The sequence below is a fragment of the Hemicordylus capensis genome, chromosome 3 (assembly GCF_027244095.1).
Source record: "Hemicordylus capensis ecotype Gifberg chromosome 3, rHemCap1.1.pri, whole genome shotgun sequence".
In the NCBI taxonomy this organism is placed as follows: Eukaryota; Metazoa; Chordata; class Lepidosauria; order Squamata; family Cordylidae; genus Hemicordylus; species Hemicordylus capensis.
This window is the reverse complement of record NC_069659.1, coordinates 21,332,868-21,351,193: the sequence shown is the minus strand read 5'-3', so window position 1 is coordinate 21,351,193 and position 18,326 is coordinate 21,332,868. Positions and strand designations below refer to the sequence as shown.

The 18,326-nt window shown below is 42.7% G+C and overlaps 1 protein-coding gene across 8 annotated transcripts in view; it reads right to left on the bottom strand.

Annotated features, from left to right (window-relative positions):
- The window catches only part of PIWIL4 (piwi like RNA-mediated gene silencing 4), a 71,520-nt gene that overhangs the window by 23,962 nt on the left and 29,232 nt on the right, over positions 1-18,326 (bottom strand). For all 8 annotated transcript variants that reach the window (XM_053310168.1, XM_053310171.1, XM_053310165.1 and 5 more), the window contains 5 exons: positions 17,500-17,611; positions 10,370-10,493; positions 8,776-8,893; positions 5,013-5,124; positions 3,450-3,634 (listed from right to left, as the gene is read on the bottom strand). In XM_053310168.1, coding sequence (XP_053166143.1) covers positions 3,450-3,634; positions 5,013-5,124; positions 8,776-8,893; positions 10,370-10,493; positions 17,500-17,611 — 651 coding nt within the window. The remainder of the gene's footprint in view (positions 1-3,449; positions 3,635-5,012; positions 5,125-8,775; positions 8,894-10,369; positions 10,494-17,499; positions 17,612-18,326) is intronic.

Sequence of the window (18,326 nt, the reverse complement as noted above, 5' to 3'; positions counted from 1 at the left end):
GGATGGGGCAAAATACCGTCAGATTCTGGAAGAAAACCTGCTACCCTCTGCTAGACAGTTGAAGATGGGCAGAAGATTCACCTTTCAACATGACAATGATCCGAAGCACACAGCAAAATTGACCACACAGTGGCTGAAGGAGAAAAAAGTGAACGTCTTCATGTGGCCCAGTCAGAGCCCAGACCTAAATCCCATAGAAAATCTGTGGGGAGATTTGAAGATAGCAGTCCACCAACACCTACCATCCAATGTGACCAAACTTGAACAGTTCTGTATGGAGGAGTGGGCAAATATTGCTCCGTCTAGATGTGCAAGGTTGATAGAGAAGTATCCCAACAGACTCAAGGCTGTTATTAAAGCAAAAGGAGGTTCAACAAAATATTGACATTGGGAGGGTGATCCTTTTTCAATCTCAGTAATTCTTGTTTTTTGTTTCTGACACTTTTTCTGGACTGTAATTGTGATGTTTTTCAGTTGGATGTTATAGGTTGCATTGGATAAGTACAGCTGGTGAAGGGAATTTTCTTTGTGTTTTCATTTCAGGATGTAAGGAAACCAGAATTTAAGGTTTATCGAAGGGGGTGATTCTTTTCAATACCCACTGTACCTCTGAATATCAATTGCTGGGGGGGAACTGTGAGAGAGGGGTGCTTTCTTCAAGCCCCGCTCATGGCTTTCCCAGGGGCATCTGGCTGTCCCCTATGGGAAGCAGAATGCTGTACCAGATGGACCTAAGAATGGATCCAGATGTTATTACATCTGGAAAATTCTCTTCTGGTTGGACTAGGAAGGATAAACTTCTAGTCTAGACTGTATGTTATAGCAGTCACAAAACCTATTCAATGGGTAAAATTCCTTCACTACTCAAAAACTGTTGTGTAAATTGGCTATCATCACAATTCATCACCTGCGTATTCACAGAAAGAAAAGGAAGGGACAGGGCTACTTTTGTTCTCCTCGATACTGCATCAACATTTATGTGAATCACAGAGCAGAGGACAAAGTTAAAAGATGTTTCAGATGTGAGCAATTCAAGGCTGATGAAATTAGAATGCTGGCTTTGAGGAATTTCAATACAACAACTTGGCAAGAAAAATAAATATACATAGATCAGTTTCTGGGATCTCTAGTGCGACTAAGGGATTCACCAGATTGAGCAAGCCTGGTTCACAATTGCTCCCAGTGAATCTGTGTGTGTGTGTTTCTGCCATGGCTCCTAGTCGCAGAAAACCAGTCTTATAGTGGTACTGTTTCTACAGGATCAATCTTTCCACACACCATAATGAATGTGGCTTTGTGGTATTTTGCAAGAAGACTACTCCTTCATGTGCCAGGGAGTTATTCACACATGACTTCATGCTGCAGGGTAAATGTTGAAGGAAGCCATTTTGAATCACGCTCACGGCATTGAGGAAAGCAGCTCCTCCCCTCTGCTTTAGGTTTTTGTTTTTGCAAGTCCACATTGCATGCCTCCGTGTTTTCCTTTAGCCAATGAGGGGTGGAGGTAGGGAGAGATGACTAAAGAGCAATATCTGCATTTCTAAAGAGAGTGTCCCTCTTATTATGCTAATGATTCTATGTCAGTGCCTCTCCCTATTTGCTCCAGCGTTTTCAGAAAAAGTTGCTTAAAACCAACATTTTAAAAACCTGGAAATACATCGAGATAAACTAGAATTCAGAAGACATAGCCCGATTTGTGTGTGGAGTGGATCCAAGGATCTCGAAGCGACTTTGGGGTATGTTTGGCTGGTGTGTGAAATCACACACTCTCTTCTGAAGGAGATTCGGGGTATAAGCTCTGTCTGTAAAACCTCCAGGGAGTTATTTGCACATGACTTCATGCTTCAGGGTAAATGTTGAGTGAAGCTACTTCAAACTACACTCGCAGCATTGAAGGAAGCAGCCCCTCCCCCTACTCTTGCGTTTTACTTTTGAAACAAGTTCACATGGCATGTGTCCATGTTTTCTTTCTAGCCAATGTGGGGAGGGGGGAGATAGAGCTTCCTAAAGAGCGATATCTGCATTTCTAAAGAGAATGTCTCTCTTATGCTAATGATTCTATGTCAGTGCCTCTCCCTATTTGCTCCAGTGTTTTCAGAAAAAGTAGCTTAAAACCAGCATTTTAAAAATCTGAAAATATGTTGATATAAGCTAGAATTCGCATCACAAAGCCCAATTTGTGTGTAGAGTGGGTCCAAGAATCTCGACGGGACTCTGGGGTAAGTTTGGCTGGTGTGTGAATGCACACACTTTCTTATGATGGAGATTTGGGGTAGAAGCCCTGTGTGTAAAACCTCCTCGAGAGGCACAACACCAGCTCTCCATCAGCACCGAGCCATTATGTATAGCAACTACAAGATATCATCATTTGCGCAATGGCTGTTTGGTATAATTTCTTAATGCTGCTCATACACACAATGCACAGGAAAACATACCACTGAATCCACAGTCAATCCTGACTCCCTGAGGAGCGTACATATATTAGACATATGTTTGCAATCATATATTTGTCACATTCAGGGCAAAGCCAGCTGTGATACAGAAACTCAGCTATCAGATTTCCCAATGTCTTTTTCTTTGGTTAAAAAAAAGCTAGGGGGTTGGATCAGGGCCTTGGTTCTGGGGGCTATCTTCAAAGTCTTCAATAAAAACCCCTCCTCTAAAGTGGGGTACAGCAGTACAGACAGGAACAATACAGATAGACCCCGCCCCCTTCACAGCTAATAGTTTTGGTGGAGAGCATTTAAATAGAGGACTTTTTTAATTTAAAAAAAAAAACCCTCCCTAGCATCCAAAATGCACCCCATGCTGGAACACTGGAAGCTGCCTCATACGGAGTCAGACCCTTGGTCCATCTAGCTCAGTACTGTCTACCCTGACTGGCAGCGGTTCTCCAAGATTTCAGGGAGGAATCTCTCCCAGCCCTATGTGGAGATGCCAGGGAGTGAACTTGGGACTAAAACAGAGCAAATGCTCTACCACTGAGCTATGAACCCATTCCCTAAGGGAAATATCTTACAGAAGACAATGCTTGCATGTAGTCACGCTCTAAGGAGGACCCTGCTCATGCTTACTACTGCAAGACGAGCTCGCCCCCTTTATCTAAATTTTATGCAAATTTAAAAAAAACATTATGAGATTTATGATGGCTCTCTCATGTCATTTCTAGTTTGGCCCTAATATCTTACATATTTAGATATACACTTTAAAAATTCCTGTTTACAGCTAAAAAAAACGTATGAAGACCACTGTTCCCTCTAACAGGGATTCCCAGATGTTGTTCATAACAACCCCCAGCATCCCCTGCTGCAGTGGCCTTTGGCTGGGGATTCTGGGAGTTGTAGTGAACAACATCTGGGAATCTCTGATAGAGGGAACACTGGTGAAGACACCCTGAGTCATGAGAAGAAAAGAAGGAAAAAATGGACTTGTGCTTTGACATAGCTCACATTTTTGGAAAGTTCATTTGAAGGCCCATGGGATCTCCAGCTCGTCTTAAACAATTCACCAGACTGTGAGCCATCTCTGCGTTTCGACGACTGCATATTACCAGCCAGTTCTCCAGAGGCGCTACCCCAATCATCCTCATATTCCTCATGTCTCTGAGGAAATCTCCAGCATTCATTGGCATGCACTGTCAGAAGAAAAAGATGTAAATAAACTAGTCATTCAGTGGAGAAAGGTTATCTATAAGAGGTCAAACAAAAGAAACTTTAAATGCTATTTCTGTCATGAACTTTGAATTGTATACAAATTCAGTGCATCCCTTCCGAGGCCTCACACCCAACCAAAATTCCACAGTGGGAAAGAATGATCTTAATAGTGTTTACTTTTTGCTGATTGTGCAAATGCTCACATGCTATTTCCCCCCCTCTATCCATGATAGAGTCAGTTATATTACACCCACAGGCATTACTGTATTTACCTGAATCCAAGACTAGGTTTTTTTCAAGTTCTTTCATGTTATCTTAAATTCCGAGTGCTGTTCCTTTTCAATAAATACAGGTTATAGTTGTATTTGACCTCTATTTTTTTAAGGGGCTCACTTTAAATTCAGGGTCGTCTTCTATTCAGGTAAATATGGGTAATAGACATAATAGAGGAAGCTGCAGGTATCTCCTGGGGATGCATATTACAGAACTACTCATCTCATTTTGCATTTGTTTACATCAGTGTAGAAAAGAATCTCCCCGTTTCAGCCATTTTCAACACTGGCGGCAACCTTCTTACATTCATTTCAATGCATAAAGCACCAGAGTGTTTGCCTGTCGAAGTAGAGCTCCCAAATCCAGGCTCTGGTACCCTTTTTGATGTGCAACCTGCATGATCACAAGCTTGGCAGACTGAGTTGTGTGATTCAAGGGCGCCACCTAGGCTGCAGTGACTGATCTTGTCAGCTGAGTGTCCATCAACTGACCTCAAGAGCCAGTCCTTGTTCACCAGGCCTTATCAAGCCCTAGCCACAGAACTTGCACCTTAATCTGAGTAACTCATCCCATCAGAAAAGATCTTGCCTGATTAAGCTCCTGCTTCCTTCACCTGTCTTTTGGAACCTGATTCCCTGCCTGCCTGCCTTGGATCTTGCTACTGCCCTCTGGCCATTCAGCTGCTGCCTCTGGAATTTAACCTCTTGCTCATGGTGGATTATGTTGTTTGCCTCCTTGACTACTGCCTCTGGAACCTGACCTATGTCTGACCTAGACTGCGCTAGTTGTCTCTGGCCCTTGGACTGACAATCATCATCCCTTGCAGATTCTGAATTCAGGCTACTGGATCAAGGGCTGTGGGAGTGGCACATTAAGAAAAAACGTCAGGGCACACTTGTCACTGTGCTAAATCTCCCCCACTCATTACAACTTTCATATTTTGGTTTTGGTGGGAGAAAAGTGAAATGCTGAGCCAGCACACAACTGAAGCTGAGAGCAATAATTGGTATTGTATAGGAGCCACCCCTGACTGAGACAACATTCATGAACAAGAAGTAAAATGGAAATTCATGATCTAATACTCACAGTTTCATTCTGCATTAGAATTTTTTCTCCTGTGACCAAACGGCCAGTCAGAGAAGCTTGGCACCCAAGCTGAAGTCCCCAGCTCTCCAGTTCTAAGCGAGCGTCTTTGTTTCTGCAAGAAAATTTGTGTTGTAGATGGTGACCACAACAAGGATTTTCCATGCCAGTGGACTCTCAAGCACTGCATGACTGCCTGGATTAGTGGAAACAGCTCAAGGACATTACCTCTGCACTAGACCTCACAACACACTCCAAAAATTATGTGTGGTAAACTCATTCACAATTTCTCAGTTCCATATAAAGCTGCCTTATTCCAAGTCCAAATACTGGACTTGTGTAGACAATAGTGACTGGCAGTGAATCACTAGGATTTCAGACAGGGGTCTTTCCCAAACCTGCCTGGAGATACAAGGGACTGAACCAGTGTCCTCTGCTTGTAAACATGTGCACTACCAGCAATGAGCTATAGCCTCATTCCCATGTTACTGATTTTCTACATCCCTAAGAATCTGACCTAAGAATCCATCCAATGGAAGCTGATCTGAACTCCAATATTGTCATATGAGGACAGTGACACAGCTAATAATTCATATGAAAAGCAGAAAGTAACAAGTGGCAGAACAAGCATTAAAAACAAACCAACTCCTACATAATAATTATTAGAATATGAGTTTTAACACTGAAATTTAATAAGCGCTTTCCGTGCACAATATTCTTATTTTGTAGGAATAGGAATACAAATATTCCCAGACTATGGGAAACACCTATATCGGGCAGCAACAATATAGGAAGATGCAGAAAGGCATCGTCTCATACTGCGCAGGAGATGGACATGGTAAACCCTCTTATTCTACCAAAGAAAACCACATGGCTGTGGTTGCTAGGAGTTGACAATGACTCCGACAGCATAATTTTAAGTGAAAAATATAGTGTTCTGCATAGTAACTTGTTATGGTACTTTAACTCCATCTAGGGGCTGCAGAGACAGGATAAACTACACAGGTCCCTCATGCAGTCACTGAGGACATTGATCATATTCAGCTAACTGAACAAGCCATTGTTTGATGATGCATGTAGTCACAGAAGCTCCCGAGCCTGCATGCTCCCTCCTCCCCCCTCCCAAGCTCTGGTATAGCAAGCTCTACTGTCACAATTATGGTCTGTTAAACCACAGCTCTGCAATTCATTTGAACTCAGAGCTGTTATTTAACAGTGTGGTTTTCAAACCATGATTAAAACAGATTTCACATCCTGGTTTAACAGCAGTTTGTAAGTCACACTTAAAGCAGTAGCTCCAGCTTTAAATGAGTCACAGAGTTGTGGTTTAACAAAGGTATGCAAACAAGAGGAGGAGTGGATGGTCTCTGGAGCTTTTAAGACGAAGTTCACAGCCAAATCATGATTTGTTCAGTCATTTGTTCAGTCATTTGCATTTTCAGTCATCTGAACTAGCTAAATGAGTATTGATATCTGCTCATTTAAAATAATCTCTAATCCAAGCAGGATCTAACCGTTTTTCAGTCTTTTTGTCTGAATTCACAGATCTTTGATGAACCAGAGTTAGGGCCATTGCTCTGCCTCAAAAGGCTGTTGCAATTTGGAATCAGGGCTGAATTATGAATTTACAACACCGAATCCTGAGCAGATGAGAAACAAGTTACTCCTGCTAACGTGGCAAAGAGGCACCTTTTAATGTGGTGATTCTCTTTATTTAGCAGCAGGGGGAGAGTAACTGGCCCTATCCACCCCCAGCATAGTACTTCCAGTAACTGGTGCTGGTGTCTATCTTATGTTTATTTTTAGATTGTGAGCCCTTTTGGGGACATGGATCCATCTTATTTATTTATTTATTATTTCCCTGAGCCATTTTTAAAAGGGCAGTATAGAAATTAAATGAATGAATGAATGAATGAATGAATGCAGAGTACTCTAAAATGCTATAAAATTCCTAAATATTATGTTAGATTGAGAGTATGTATCTATGTATAGGGGTCATTTTGATTTACTGTTTCTGGCAACAAAATGCCATCAGCTAGCCCTGATGGCACTGGAGGACTGCTTTAAACCGTATCCCTTTGAAATAACTCCTGCATAGGAAAAGGGGTAAAACCTTCAGATAGATCAGAGTTGGCCAACTTCTTTACTTTCAGGAAAAAATGAAGATACAGGAGAACCTGTTCCATTCCTGGCTGCAGCCACAGATATGAGATCGGCATGTTTCACACACACACCCTTTCATGTATGCCGAGGTCGGGTGACTTTTTCCCGACTGCAGATACATGAATCTGCAGATAACAACAAATAATTATATACCGCTTTTCAACAAAAGGTTCCAAAGCAGTTTACATAGAGAAATAATAAATAAATAAAATTGATCCCTGTCCCCAAAGGGCTCACAGTCTAAAAAGAAATATAAGATAGACACCAACAACAGTCACTGGAGGTACTGTGCTGGGGGTGGGTAGGGCCAGTTACTCTCTCCCTGCTAAATAAAGAGAATTACCACATTAAAAAGGTGCCTCTTTGCCCAACTAGCAGGGGTAACAAGGTCCACCTGTAGTAGGATTGGGGCTCGAGCAGAAGTATATTTTGTTATATACCCCATTCCCTCTTCTGAGTAGCCAGTCTCCATAATAAAGGCACCATCTTGCAATAAATACTTAAGTATTATGGATCATGTGTGTTCAGGCTTAGAATAACTCAAAAATACATACATGTAGACATTTCAGACATGTTACATACAAAATTCAAAACAGAATGTAATAATATGCAATATCTGAGTCTTTTATGTCTTGAACACATTACTCTTTTCTCTAAGAGTGAAACTACAAAGTTTTAATGCTAGGTTGATTTGATTTAAATAGCTTCACAGGAGGGCTCAGTTTTAATTATTTAAATCACAATTTAAATCACTAGTCAGGAAGATTCTATTTAATCATCATTTTCTAGTAAAAGTACATTCTTGTCCAATATAACCATAATACATATTGTAGGTTTCATTCATTAATTCATACATAATGATTCATACATAATTCATATATTATGTATTCATTCATTCATTCATTCATACATAATGTAGGTTTCATTCTTAGAAGGCAGACACACACTGTAATAGGTACACACTTCTCATAATGCTGCCTCATTCAGACAACCAGGCCTTGCATTTCTTTGTTGTACTGTTTGCATTTTGCATGCATACCTGTCTTACCCACAGGTAAAGGAACTTCATTAAAATATTCCCTAATGGGGTCTTTTTTACAGCCTGCTGCCATGACAGGTGTGTGGGTGTGCTGCATGTACACTACCTGCAGAATAGCATTGATCAGGTCTGTTATAAACCGATGTTAACATGTTCATAGAATATAACTAGAAATTATTATTAATATTCATGATATCCTTGACCTAGTTTTTTTTAAACTGAATTTAAAAAATAAAATAAAATTCAGTTAGAAATTTGATTTAGATTTTAAAAATCAGATATAAATTAATAATTGGATTTTATCCACCGTGTTTTAAGATACCTTATTTTGAAATTTGGAAGGGCAAATCAGGAAAAAACCTGCTTTAAAGGCCAGATCTGGCTTGTGGAATAACAGATGGCCAATGTTCACATAGATCATCACATGCAGTGATCACACATACAGGTATTTTACTTCCTGCAATACACTGAGGAACTATGCACAAAGCAGTCCGAACTTTAAACATGGCAAGAGGATTAATACGGCCAATAGGTCTTGTAAGAAGCAAGTTCTAGGGAAATTACCTCTGAAGGTTGTCAACCAGTCTAGTCAGTCGCTGGTGTCTGCGCTCAGGAGTCAAGTGAGTTTCTTGAGCTAAATCCTTCATCAAACGGAAGTCAGAAGTTGCACGGTTGCTCAGACCTAAAAAAACCCTTGTATCTTAGTGTCTTATGAAATCAAGTTAGGCATGTGGGGGGAAAATTGATGACAAACAAGTTTGATTGATGGGCAGTAGAGGTGGTGCGAAACTATCCAGTCTTTCACTTCCTCCAGTAAAAATTTCAGCCAATATGCCTTGCAACCATGTGTAGGTAAAATGCCTAAGAACTTATCTATACGTTCAGAATAATCACATGGTATCACTTCAGACTGCACGTTTAAATATTCCCCCAATGCATTAAATAAAATCTCCATGTACTTAGAAAACTAGCATATTGCAATGAAACTTTCTAACCTAGTCCAGCCCATAAAATGCTAATTTTCAACTCAGACCAACCATTGTAAGCATTAAATGTATGACCACAAGAGCAAACTAACAAAGAATCGATGTGCTGTAAGAACTGCAAACCAATACAAGTGTGTGCATGTGTGTGCACACCCATATAGTTTCCAACATTACATCCCACTCCCCAATATTCTGTTAAACTTTAGTGTGACTGAGGAACAGACCCCAGGATTGAGATTTTCAGATTTGGGGAAGACTTTGGTTATTAACGGCTGGGGCTTCAGGGGCAGTAGGATGCCTCAGTGCATTCCCCCTTCCTTTCTTTCATGTACTGTAACTGAATAATTGCCTGCTCCCCGCCCTGCCCCCCATTGAAACAAACCAGCCACTGCATTTTGGTACCCTGTTTTAGCATATTAAAACCTTCCGGACCTCTCACTGACAACTCTCCTGCAAGGCTGCAGTGTGTCTATGTGCAACTCACACAGAGACACACTGCATCTTGCTGGGGTTCTTGGAACTTAAAAGCCTGCCATCCATACTCATATGAAGATGCCTAACAGAGAGTCAGACCATTGGTTCATCTAGCCCAGTACTGCCTACTTCAACTTGCAGAATCTTTCCAAGATCACAGCTACAGATCTTCCTAGCTTTGTTATCGGGGATCCTTTTAGCTGGAGATCCCACAGATTGAACCTGGAACATTCTGCAAACAAACCATGTGCTCTATCATTATGGCCCTCATCACAAGACAAATACCTCTATATTGGGAAGGGACTGTGGCTCAGTGGTAGAACATACAACCCAGGTTCCATCCCTGGCGTCTCCAGGAAGGACTGGGAAAGACTCTAGTCTTAATCCCTGGAGAGCTGGTGTTAGTCAGTGTAGATAATATTGAACCAGAAGGAGCAATGATCCAATGTGTTATAAAGCGGTATAAAAATATTTGTCATATTTGTATTATAAGGCAGCTTCCTACATTTCAGCTTTTGCTGGGCCCAACTAAAAGTTTCAAATTCTCCAAAGCCAAATTCTTCTAGCTCTGCACTAGCCCTGAATATCAGATGGTTGGAGAAAGTCAAGCTGTGAAAAGTGATCCACTTATGTTCACAAATTAACATTAGCTACTATGCTAACAGATCATCAGATCCCTTAAGTTAACAGTTTTTTACCTGTCATGTAGCAGAGCTCTGGGATCAGGTGGACTACCCGCCGCTCCACCGTGCCACTGCCCTTACTCTTCAGCTCGCTAACAAGCATGGGTTGATTTAAGTCAGTCAGGTCTACGTCATATTGCTGCTCAGGAAAATGAAGGTTAAGCAAGTCATATATATATATACGCAGAAGCACATATTACAAGTCAAAAAGGAACATTGGTTCACTTACCATGAAGGCTTCTTCTTGCTGCTGGAGCCAAGGACATCTCTGAGTGGGTAATCCTTCCCACGTGCTCCCAGGCAGGACCAATTGAATATTGTTACAAGCCTTAAGAGCCCAGGCAGGATAACCCCACCCAGTTCTTTTAGGCCAAATGTGAGAAATATATCAGACCCTATATATCAGATAGAGTAAAACTTGTATGTACATAAGTGAAGGTATTGAATAAATGAAGAGCCCCTGGTGGCGCAGTGGTAAAACTGCCGCCCTGTAACCAGAAGGTTACAAGTTCGATCCTGACCAGGGGCTCAAGGTTGACTCAGCCTTCCATCCTTCCGAGGTCGGTAAAATGAGTACCCAGAATGTTGGGGGGCAATATGCTAAATCATTGTAAACCGCTTAGAGAGCTTCCAGCTAGAGAGCGGTATATAAATGTAAGTGTAAGTGCTATTAGGATCTCATAAGCTGAGTCAGAAACAAAGATGTGAAGAAAACACATACTTCACAATACAAAATGGTGCAGGCTTGTGTAGGTCCCAATATTATTAAGTTTCCCATGGAGTAGGCCAGGACGCCACCTGGGAGGGCCAAGATGTCCTTGGCTCCAGCCGCAAGAACCCTTAATGGTAAGTGAACCAATGCTCCTTTCTCTGCTGCCTGGAGCTGAGGACATATCTGAGTGGGACATACCAAAGCTCTGGCCATAACACTCTCTGGGAGATAGCGCTCGTGCCTACTCTGGGGGAAGGACCTGCTGAAGCACCCTGCATCCAAATTCTGCCTGTGAGAAAGCACAGGAATCGATTTTATGCCTCATGAAGGTTGGTGGAGGCTTCCATGTTGTCATAAACCTGTCAGGCGAATCTAGAGATATATATCAGCAGATGGAGCGTGCAGCAGGCAAAGGGTCAAAAGGAAAATGTCAGAGCCAAACAGTAAGCAATGTCCAAACCACAGCCAGTCTGAATCGTTACAATATCCAGTCAGTCAAAGCAAGACCAAGTCGAATTCCACCAAAAAAAGTCCAAACGGTCCAGAGTCAAAGCACAGTCAAACAAGCAGGAACACAGCTGGGTAGCTCACCAAAGCACAATGTTGCTACCAGCAATGTGGCTGCGGTGAAGCCGTCTTAAATAGGCTGAAGCCATGTGCTCTCAATCATGGGTCCCTGACTCAGCAGCTCTCCTTGTTAGTCGAGCTGTTCTGCGCATGCGTCTCCTTATCTCCTCCTGTCTCTTCGACTGATGCCTCTCTACAGCTGAGATCGGCTGTGCCTCCTCCACAGGAGCTGTCATACTAGGCTCTGCTTCTTTTTCAATGTCCTGTGAGTCGGTCCCGCTTGCCTCTGCAACTTCTTGCCTTTGAGGTAGCTGCACCCCCTCCTCCACTGTCACACTGCCTGCTCCTCCTCCTCGGAGTCTGACAGCATGCCCATAACATATGTGGCTGCTCTGCAGATCTCTTGTATTTCCGTATTTGCGGAGAAAGCTGCTGAGGTGGCTGCTGCTCTTGTTGAATGTACTAGGATATGCTAATGAATGCATGCACAGATCTACCTGGCAATGGCGGCTGCTGAGACCTCGATGCCCATGGAAGCTGGTAAAAAATTAACAAAAAGAGTCTTTGTATTCCTGAATCTTTTTGTGTTTTAAATATGTCTTAAGGTATCTCTGAACGTCCAGCTTATGCCATGCCTTTTTGGACGGGTGTATCAGCCTAGGGCAAAAGGATGGTAGAGTGACATCCTGTGACTGGTGGAATAATGACAACACCTTTGGATGGAAAAACGGGTCTGGTATGAGTCACACAGTCAGTCAAGAAAATACACAGATTCTTATGCAAAGTTTGCAGTTCCAAGATTCTGTGTACAGAAGTTACTGCTATCAAAAAGGCCATTTTAAGGGACAGGACCCTGAGTGGAATGGAATGCATGGATTCAAATGGCGAAACTTGCAATGCTCTCAGTATGATGTGCAAATTCCAAGAAGGAAACCAATGAACTACTGGAGATGAGAGGAGGGTTGCCCCCTTCAGAGATCTTTTGAGGTGAGGATGCTCTTGTACTGTATATTCCTTCTATTGACTCTCGGGAGCCCTGCAAGGGATGCCGCTTGGCACTTTAGGGTGTTTGCCCTGAGGCCTATATCCAGTCCTTCTTGAAGAAAAGCCAGAAGGTGTTTAATAGTTGCTGAACCACAAATATTGAGTGCCTGGCTGACCAATGAAGAAAAACTCTTCATGTATATTGATAGATTTGCTTTGTAGAATCTCTTATGGAAGCTAACATGGTAGTCAATAAGGATGTGCGAATCGATTCAGGTTCAAATTGATTTGTACCTGAATCCAGCTGATTCGGGTGATTTGGAGACAGAACAAATCACCCCTGCAGTCCATTGGCTAGATTCAGGTCCAAATTGAATCACGCCAGATTCAATTCGAATGGATTTGAGATTTGGAGTCCTCCTATGAATTTCCCCAGATTCCCATCTTTCATTTAAAAAAAAAAAAGCTAGGCTCTAGCCCTTGTAGAAGTGGAATTTGGGAGCAAAATATGTGGTCACTATTTTTCAAGTGTTTGGATTCTTTGGTGTATAATAACTTTTCCTCAATGAATTCCTATGAGGAATCATTACACACCTTCATTTCTTCTATTCATTTTTACTGTCTCTGGACAGTGCCAACTGCCATGTGCCAACTACACCCCACTCCCACCCACAAGGCAGTGGGGTACTATTCAGTTTATGATCTAGGATTTTTTCCAAATGTTTAGACTTCTTGGTGTCTAATAGCCTTTCCTCATAATGAATCCCTATGAGGATTCATTACACACTAAAGCATCTACACACCTCAAAAATTCCTAAATTATAAACTGAGTACCCAGTGGCTTGCAGGTTGGGGGTAGTCAGAATATGGGATGTCACTAATTCCCCACCCACAAAGCAGTGGGGTCAAAATGAACAGAAGAAATGACAGTGTGTAATGAAGACACCAAAGAATCTAAACACATAAAATTCCTAAAAAATAAATTGAGTACCTCAGTGTGTGTGTCTGGGGGGGCAGGGGGGTAGTTTACACATGGCAGTTGACAGCTGGGACTGTCCAATGACAGTCAAAATGAACAGGAGAAATGAAGGCATATAATTAATATTTTTAATATTGGGTTTTTAATGTTTTAAATTATTTTTATTTTTAATTGATTACTGGTATACATTACCAGTAAAGAGCACTTCCTTTCAGGCTCTCATCAGCCCCAAGGGTATTTACAAAAGTACTGGCATCAGTGATCACACATCTAAGATTACAGGGAATCTGCATTTCTGCTTATTTAGACGACCTCCTCTTAAAATCTCTGTTGATTCTAGCAGCCTCAAGGGACTTACAACTGACCTTACAGACGCTGGACCAACACTGTTTCCTCATAAACAGAGAGAAAATGCACTCAGAAATGTCTTATCAAATACCACACCTGGGCATACAGCTAGACACCTTGGAGGACAAGCTTGTCTTACAAGAGGAACGTCTACAAACTCTACAGCAGGCAGAATCAGCAGTACTATTGGCCAAAGAGGCCCAACTACTCTCCTTAGTGCCTCCTGGGTCTCATGGTGGCAACTTTGGACTCCGTACTGTGGGCCAGGTCCCATCTAAGAAATCTTAATGGTTCTTGTTCCCTTTTCAGAAACCTGTTGCACAGAAGCCTGTAGCTGCCATTCCTCTTTAACTGTATTAGCAGAATTCAAGAAGAGGGAGAGTAGGTTTCTTGTTCTTTGGCTTGGGAAAAACTAGAGCTCCTTTGGTGGGGGAATGCGGTCTCTATAGGTGCTGAGGGCTGAAGCCCCAAAGTGTTAATTGCTCTGCTCATAAGAGGGACAAAGTCTTCCTGTGTAAACAGGTGTTAAGCAGTGTTCCCTCTAAGGCGTGTGCATGGTCACAAGTTTGTTGATGTCCACTCAGTTAATTTTAGCTCAGGTTGAATCAGGAGGGCCCCATTCTGAATGCACATGCACACATAGTGTCTTGATACTGCCGCTCAGAACAAAATTCACTCCGCACAAAAATGGAAAAAATTAGAGAGAACACTAGTGTTGAGATATGGTAGAGGTGGGATTTTCTTGGCCATCTGACCACTCACCCTCCTCCTTGTCTGGAGGTTCTAGACCTGAGTCCCCAGGCAGGTCCTCTATGAGAATAACTGGAATGTCTGGGTCATTTGGGATGTCTGGAACATTTTGCACTGGTGTGTTTGGTCTCTGATTGCCCGTTAGGGGCTGCTGGAACAGGCATGATGGTGTAAGATTAGGCAAATCTCCTCCAGAACTCTCAGAGGAATGTACCTCATTGTTATTTGGTTCCGTGCATGTAGGGGATCGGGGGTGCCTCAATTTTTTTGTATGCTTTCTCTTCCTTTTTGCCTTTCTTGGTGAATGGCTGCCCGAATCATGAGATAAAGTTGAGGAAGATTCCTCCCTGCCCCTCTATTTTCCCCTCCTCGACCTTGGAGCTGTTACCTCCTTTAAGGTCACAGCCAGACAGAGGCGTATTTAGGGGAAATAGCACCTAGGGCAAGCACTGAAATTGTGCACCGTGTCCAAACATCTGACACCCATCTTTCAGATAACTATACCATAATATCAGCTGAAAAATATAAGTCAAGCTCATGAATCTTTTCATATTTCAAAAACTATTTAGCAGTGGATGTAGCCAGACCAAAAATGCTAGAAAACTACAAATTTCTGTATGCTGGGGCTCATGAAATACCCAAATACTATGTGGAGGTGTACTTGGGAAACTAAACAGAAGTGCCTGTTTAATTCTCTGCTATGCATTGTAGCATCACTATTACATAAGTTTTAAAATAAATGGAGAATTTGACTTTTCCCAGATACTCTGAAAATAATTAAAGGATATGCAGAGTAAACTGTTTCACTGCTTGGAATATATTCTAGTCTTTCAGAAAGACAGTTAAAATGAGAGAGAGAGAGCAAGAAACTCCCAGTGGGCCTTAATACTAAGGATTTCACACTGATTCAAAGACAAACTCACCATTAAGACATCACATTTAACTCACCATTAATAGCCATATTATTAAGACATCACATCACAAGTAGCAAAGTAAGAGCAAATGAATACAATCCTAGCTCATAAGCTTCAGCTCAGTATTCACAAGCCCTAATTCTCTGTACATAGTGCCAATCTGAATATGTGGACAGTAACTTATATTATATTAATTAATAAATTGTTTTTTACCTGTAGCCCCTTTGGGGGGCTTCCTAAAGGCCGTGGGGTGGTCTGCAAAGGTTCCCCCTCCCCCACTGGCTTCTAGGGCCTCGCAGGGACCATTTGAGCATGTATGGTGGCCATTTGTAAAAATGTGTATGTGTGTGTGTGTATGTGTGTATGTATGTGTGTGTGTGTGTGTGTGTGTGTGTGTGTATATATATATATATATATAAAATGGCCACTGAAAACAAAATGGGCACCACACAGGCTCAAATAGCCTCTGCAAGGCCTGGCATGGTCTAGGGCATCACAGAGGCTATTTGAGCATGCACGGTGGCCATTTTGTTTTTGGCAGCCATTTTTTAAATTAAAAAAAATGGCACCCCCCCGTCAAGTGGCGCCCAGGGCAAGTGCCCTGCCTGCCCCACCCTAGATACGCCCCTGCAGCCAGAGTGTCCCTGATCCAAGACTGCCAGGTGGGGGGCATTTCCTGGGGAAAGTCAATTATGGGCAATTGGGGGGGGACCCACCGGGGGGAGGGGTATCCTGAAGGGATCTCACCAGCATAATTGAAAGTTTCCTCTGCACAGTCGATGTAAACCTCCTCTTTGGTCCAGACCTCATTCTCTGGTGGTCCATGGCTGAAAAAGTGGGAATCAGGGGTGCGCGGCCTTCACTGGCAGCGGCTCCTGAAGTTCCTGCCAAAGCTCTAAAGCTGTTTGCAGTGTCTGCGGCCAATGTGGAAGGGGTGCATGGCTGCCTCGATGTGCCCAGCAACTATGGGAGCGAGGCAGATGCCTGGCCCACGCAGACCGGCAGTGTTCTTTGTCTGGTATGTGCCAAGCTCCACATATGGTTTGTGCCGAGCTTCACGTCTCGTGCAGGGTGGGGGTGGGTGGGCGGGCTGGTTCAGCATCCTCCATTTCTCCCTGGCAGCAGCTAATGGTGGCATCATGGGAGGAGGTGATCCCGGCGGTCAGGTAGAGAGGGGAAAGCTGGCTCAGCTTGTCCCCCTCAGGAGCAACATGTGCCTAACAGCCTGTTGACACCCCATAGGCACACAGAGTTGAGGTAATAGTCAAGCGAAGGATGAAGAAAAAGTTTTTTTGTTTTTTGAAACAAGAAATAGGTAAAGTAAGTGGAGTAATAAAAAGGAAATTGAAGTAAGGAAGACTGAGAGTTTTAAGAGTGCTAGTTTCTTTGGAATATAGAGAGAGATCTTTGTGGAGGTCTACCTAGGAGCACAAAACAACTAAAAGAACTGGGCAGAGTTATCCTGCCTAGGCTCTTAAGGCTTGTAACAAGTTTCAATTAGTCCTGTCTGGGAGCACATGGGAAGGATAACCCACTCAGTTATGTCATCAGCTCCAGGCAGCAGAGAATGGGTGTTCTAAGTGAGTTAGATTACTACAGACATATAGACATTACTCTACATCAGGTTTGCACAACTCTGACCCTCCTGCAGATGCTGGCCTAAAGTTCCCATCACCCCTGACTTTTGCCACTGTGGCTGGGGATGATGGGAGCCATAGCCCCCAAACAGCTGGAGGGCTGAAGTTATGCAGACCTGCTCTACCATCCATTACCTTTCCATTCTTTTTCAAATATTTCACAAATGATTCCCCTTTTCTTAGTTAATTTGTGGCCTATTCAGGTTTAACAATAAATAATAGAGTCTTGCCACAGTAACCAAGTTCTTTTATACCTGCTTGTAGTAATCTTCGTAAGAGATCTGAGTGCCATCACGTTTCTGGAATGTATCTGTTGGCTTCACAGACCATTCAATATCATCAACACGGTAGGTCTTGTTGTTGTATCTGCAATATTTAAGTACATGAAACCTCAGTACTATCCTGGTTTGTTACCAACACACCATTTAGCAGAGTTCTGTTCTCCAGCAAGAACCGCTTCCAATGATATGCAAGGGTTGACTTGCACTACAAAACAAATTGTTGCTCATGCTAGAAGTTTAATTTAGAAGCCACAAATTGGTACAAGACTGCAGTTACCCCCATCCATTAAAGGAATTATTGGCACTTACCTGAAAGGCCATTCTCCTCAATGGCAGGGAGTGTATCCAGTACTGGGTTGCTCCTCCCACCTGCTCCGAGTCAGGGCCAATCAGAAAATGACTGCCTGGTAACATGAGAGGAGGGACCCCCCCTAGTCTCAGTTTGAAGTCCTAAAAGAAGAATCACTCTGGTGCCAATAAACACACTTAAAATGACATCAGCAACAAAAAACATAATCACATACATGTGCAAGGGAGGAAAGACCCTCAAGGAATAATTCATATCACTAGTGCAAGCCCCAGGGAGAACGGACCACCCCAAAATGGAAACTTCCCAATATGAAAGGATAGAAAAAGACATTTGGAACAGACAAAACATGGGCAAGGCGGATACACTCCCTACTACTGAGGAGAATCAGGTAAGTGCCAAAGATTCTCTCTCCGTGGGGCAGTCTATCCGATGCGGGGACATACCAAAGCTCCTATAGTCTTTCAGGATTGGAAACAGAGATTCTGGTCCT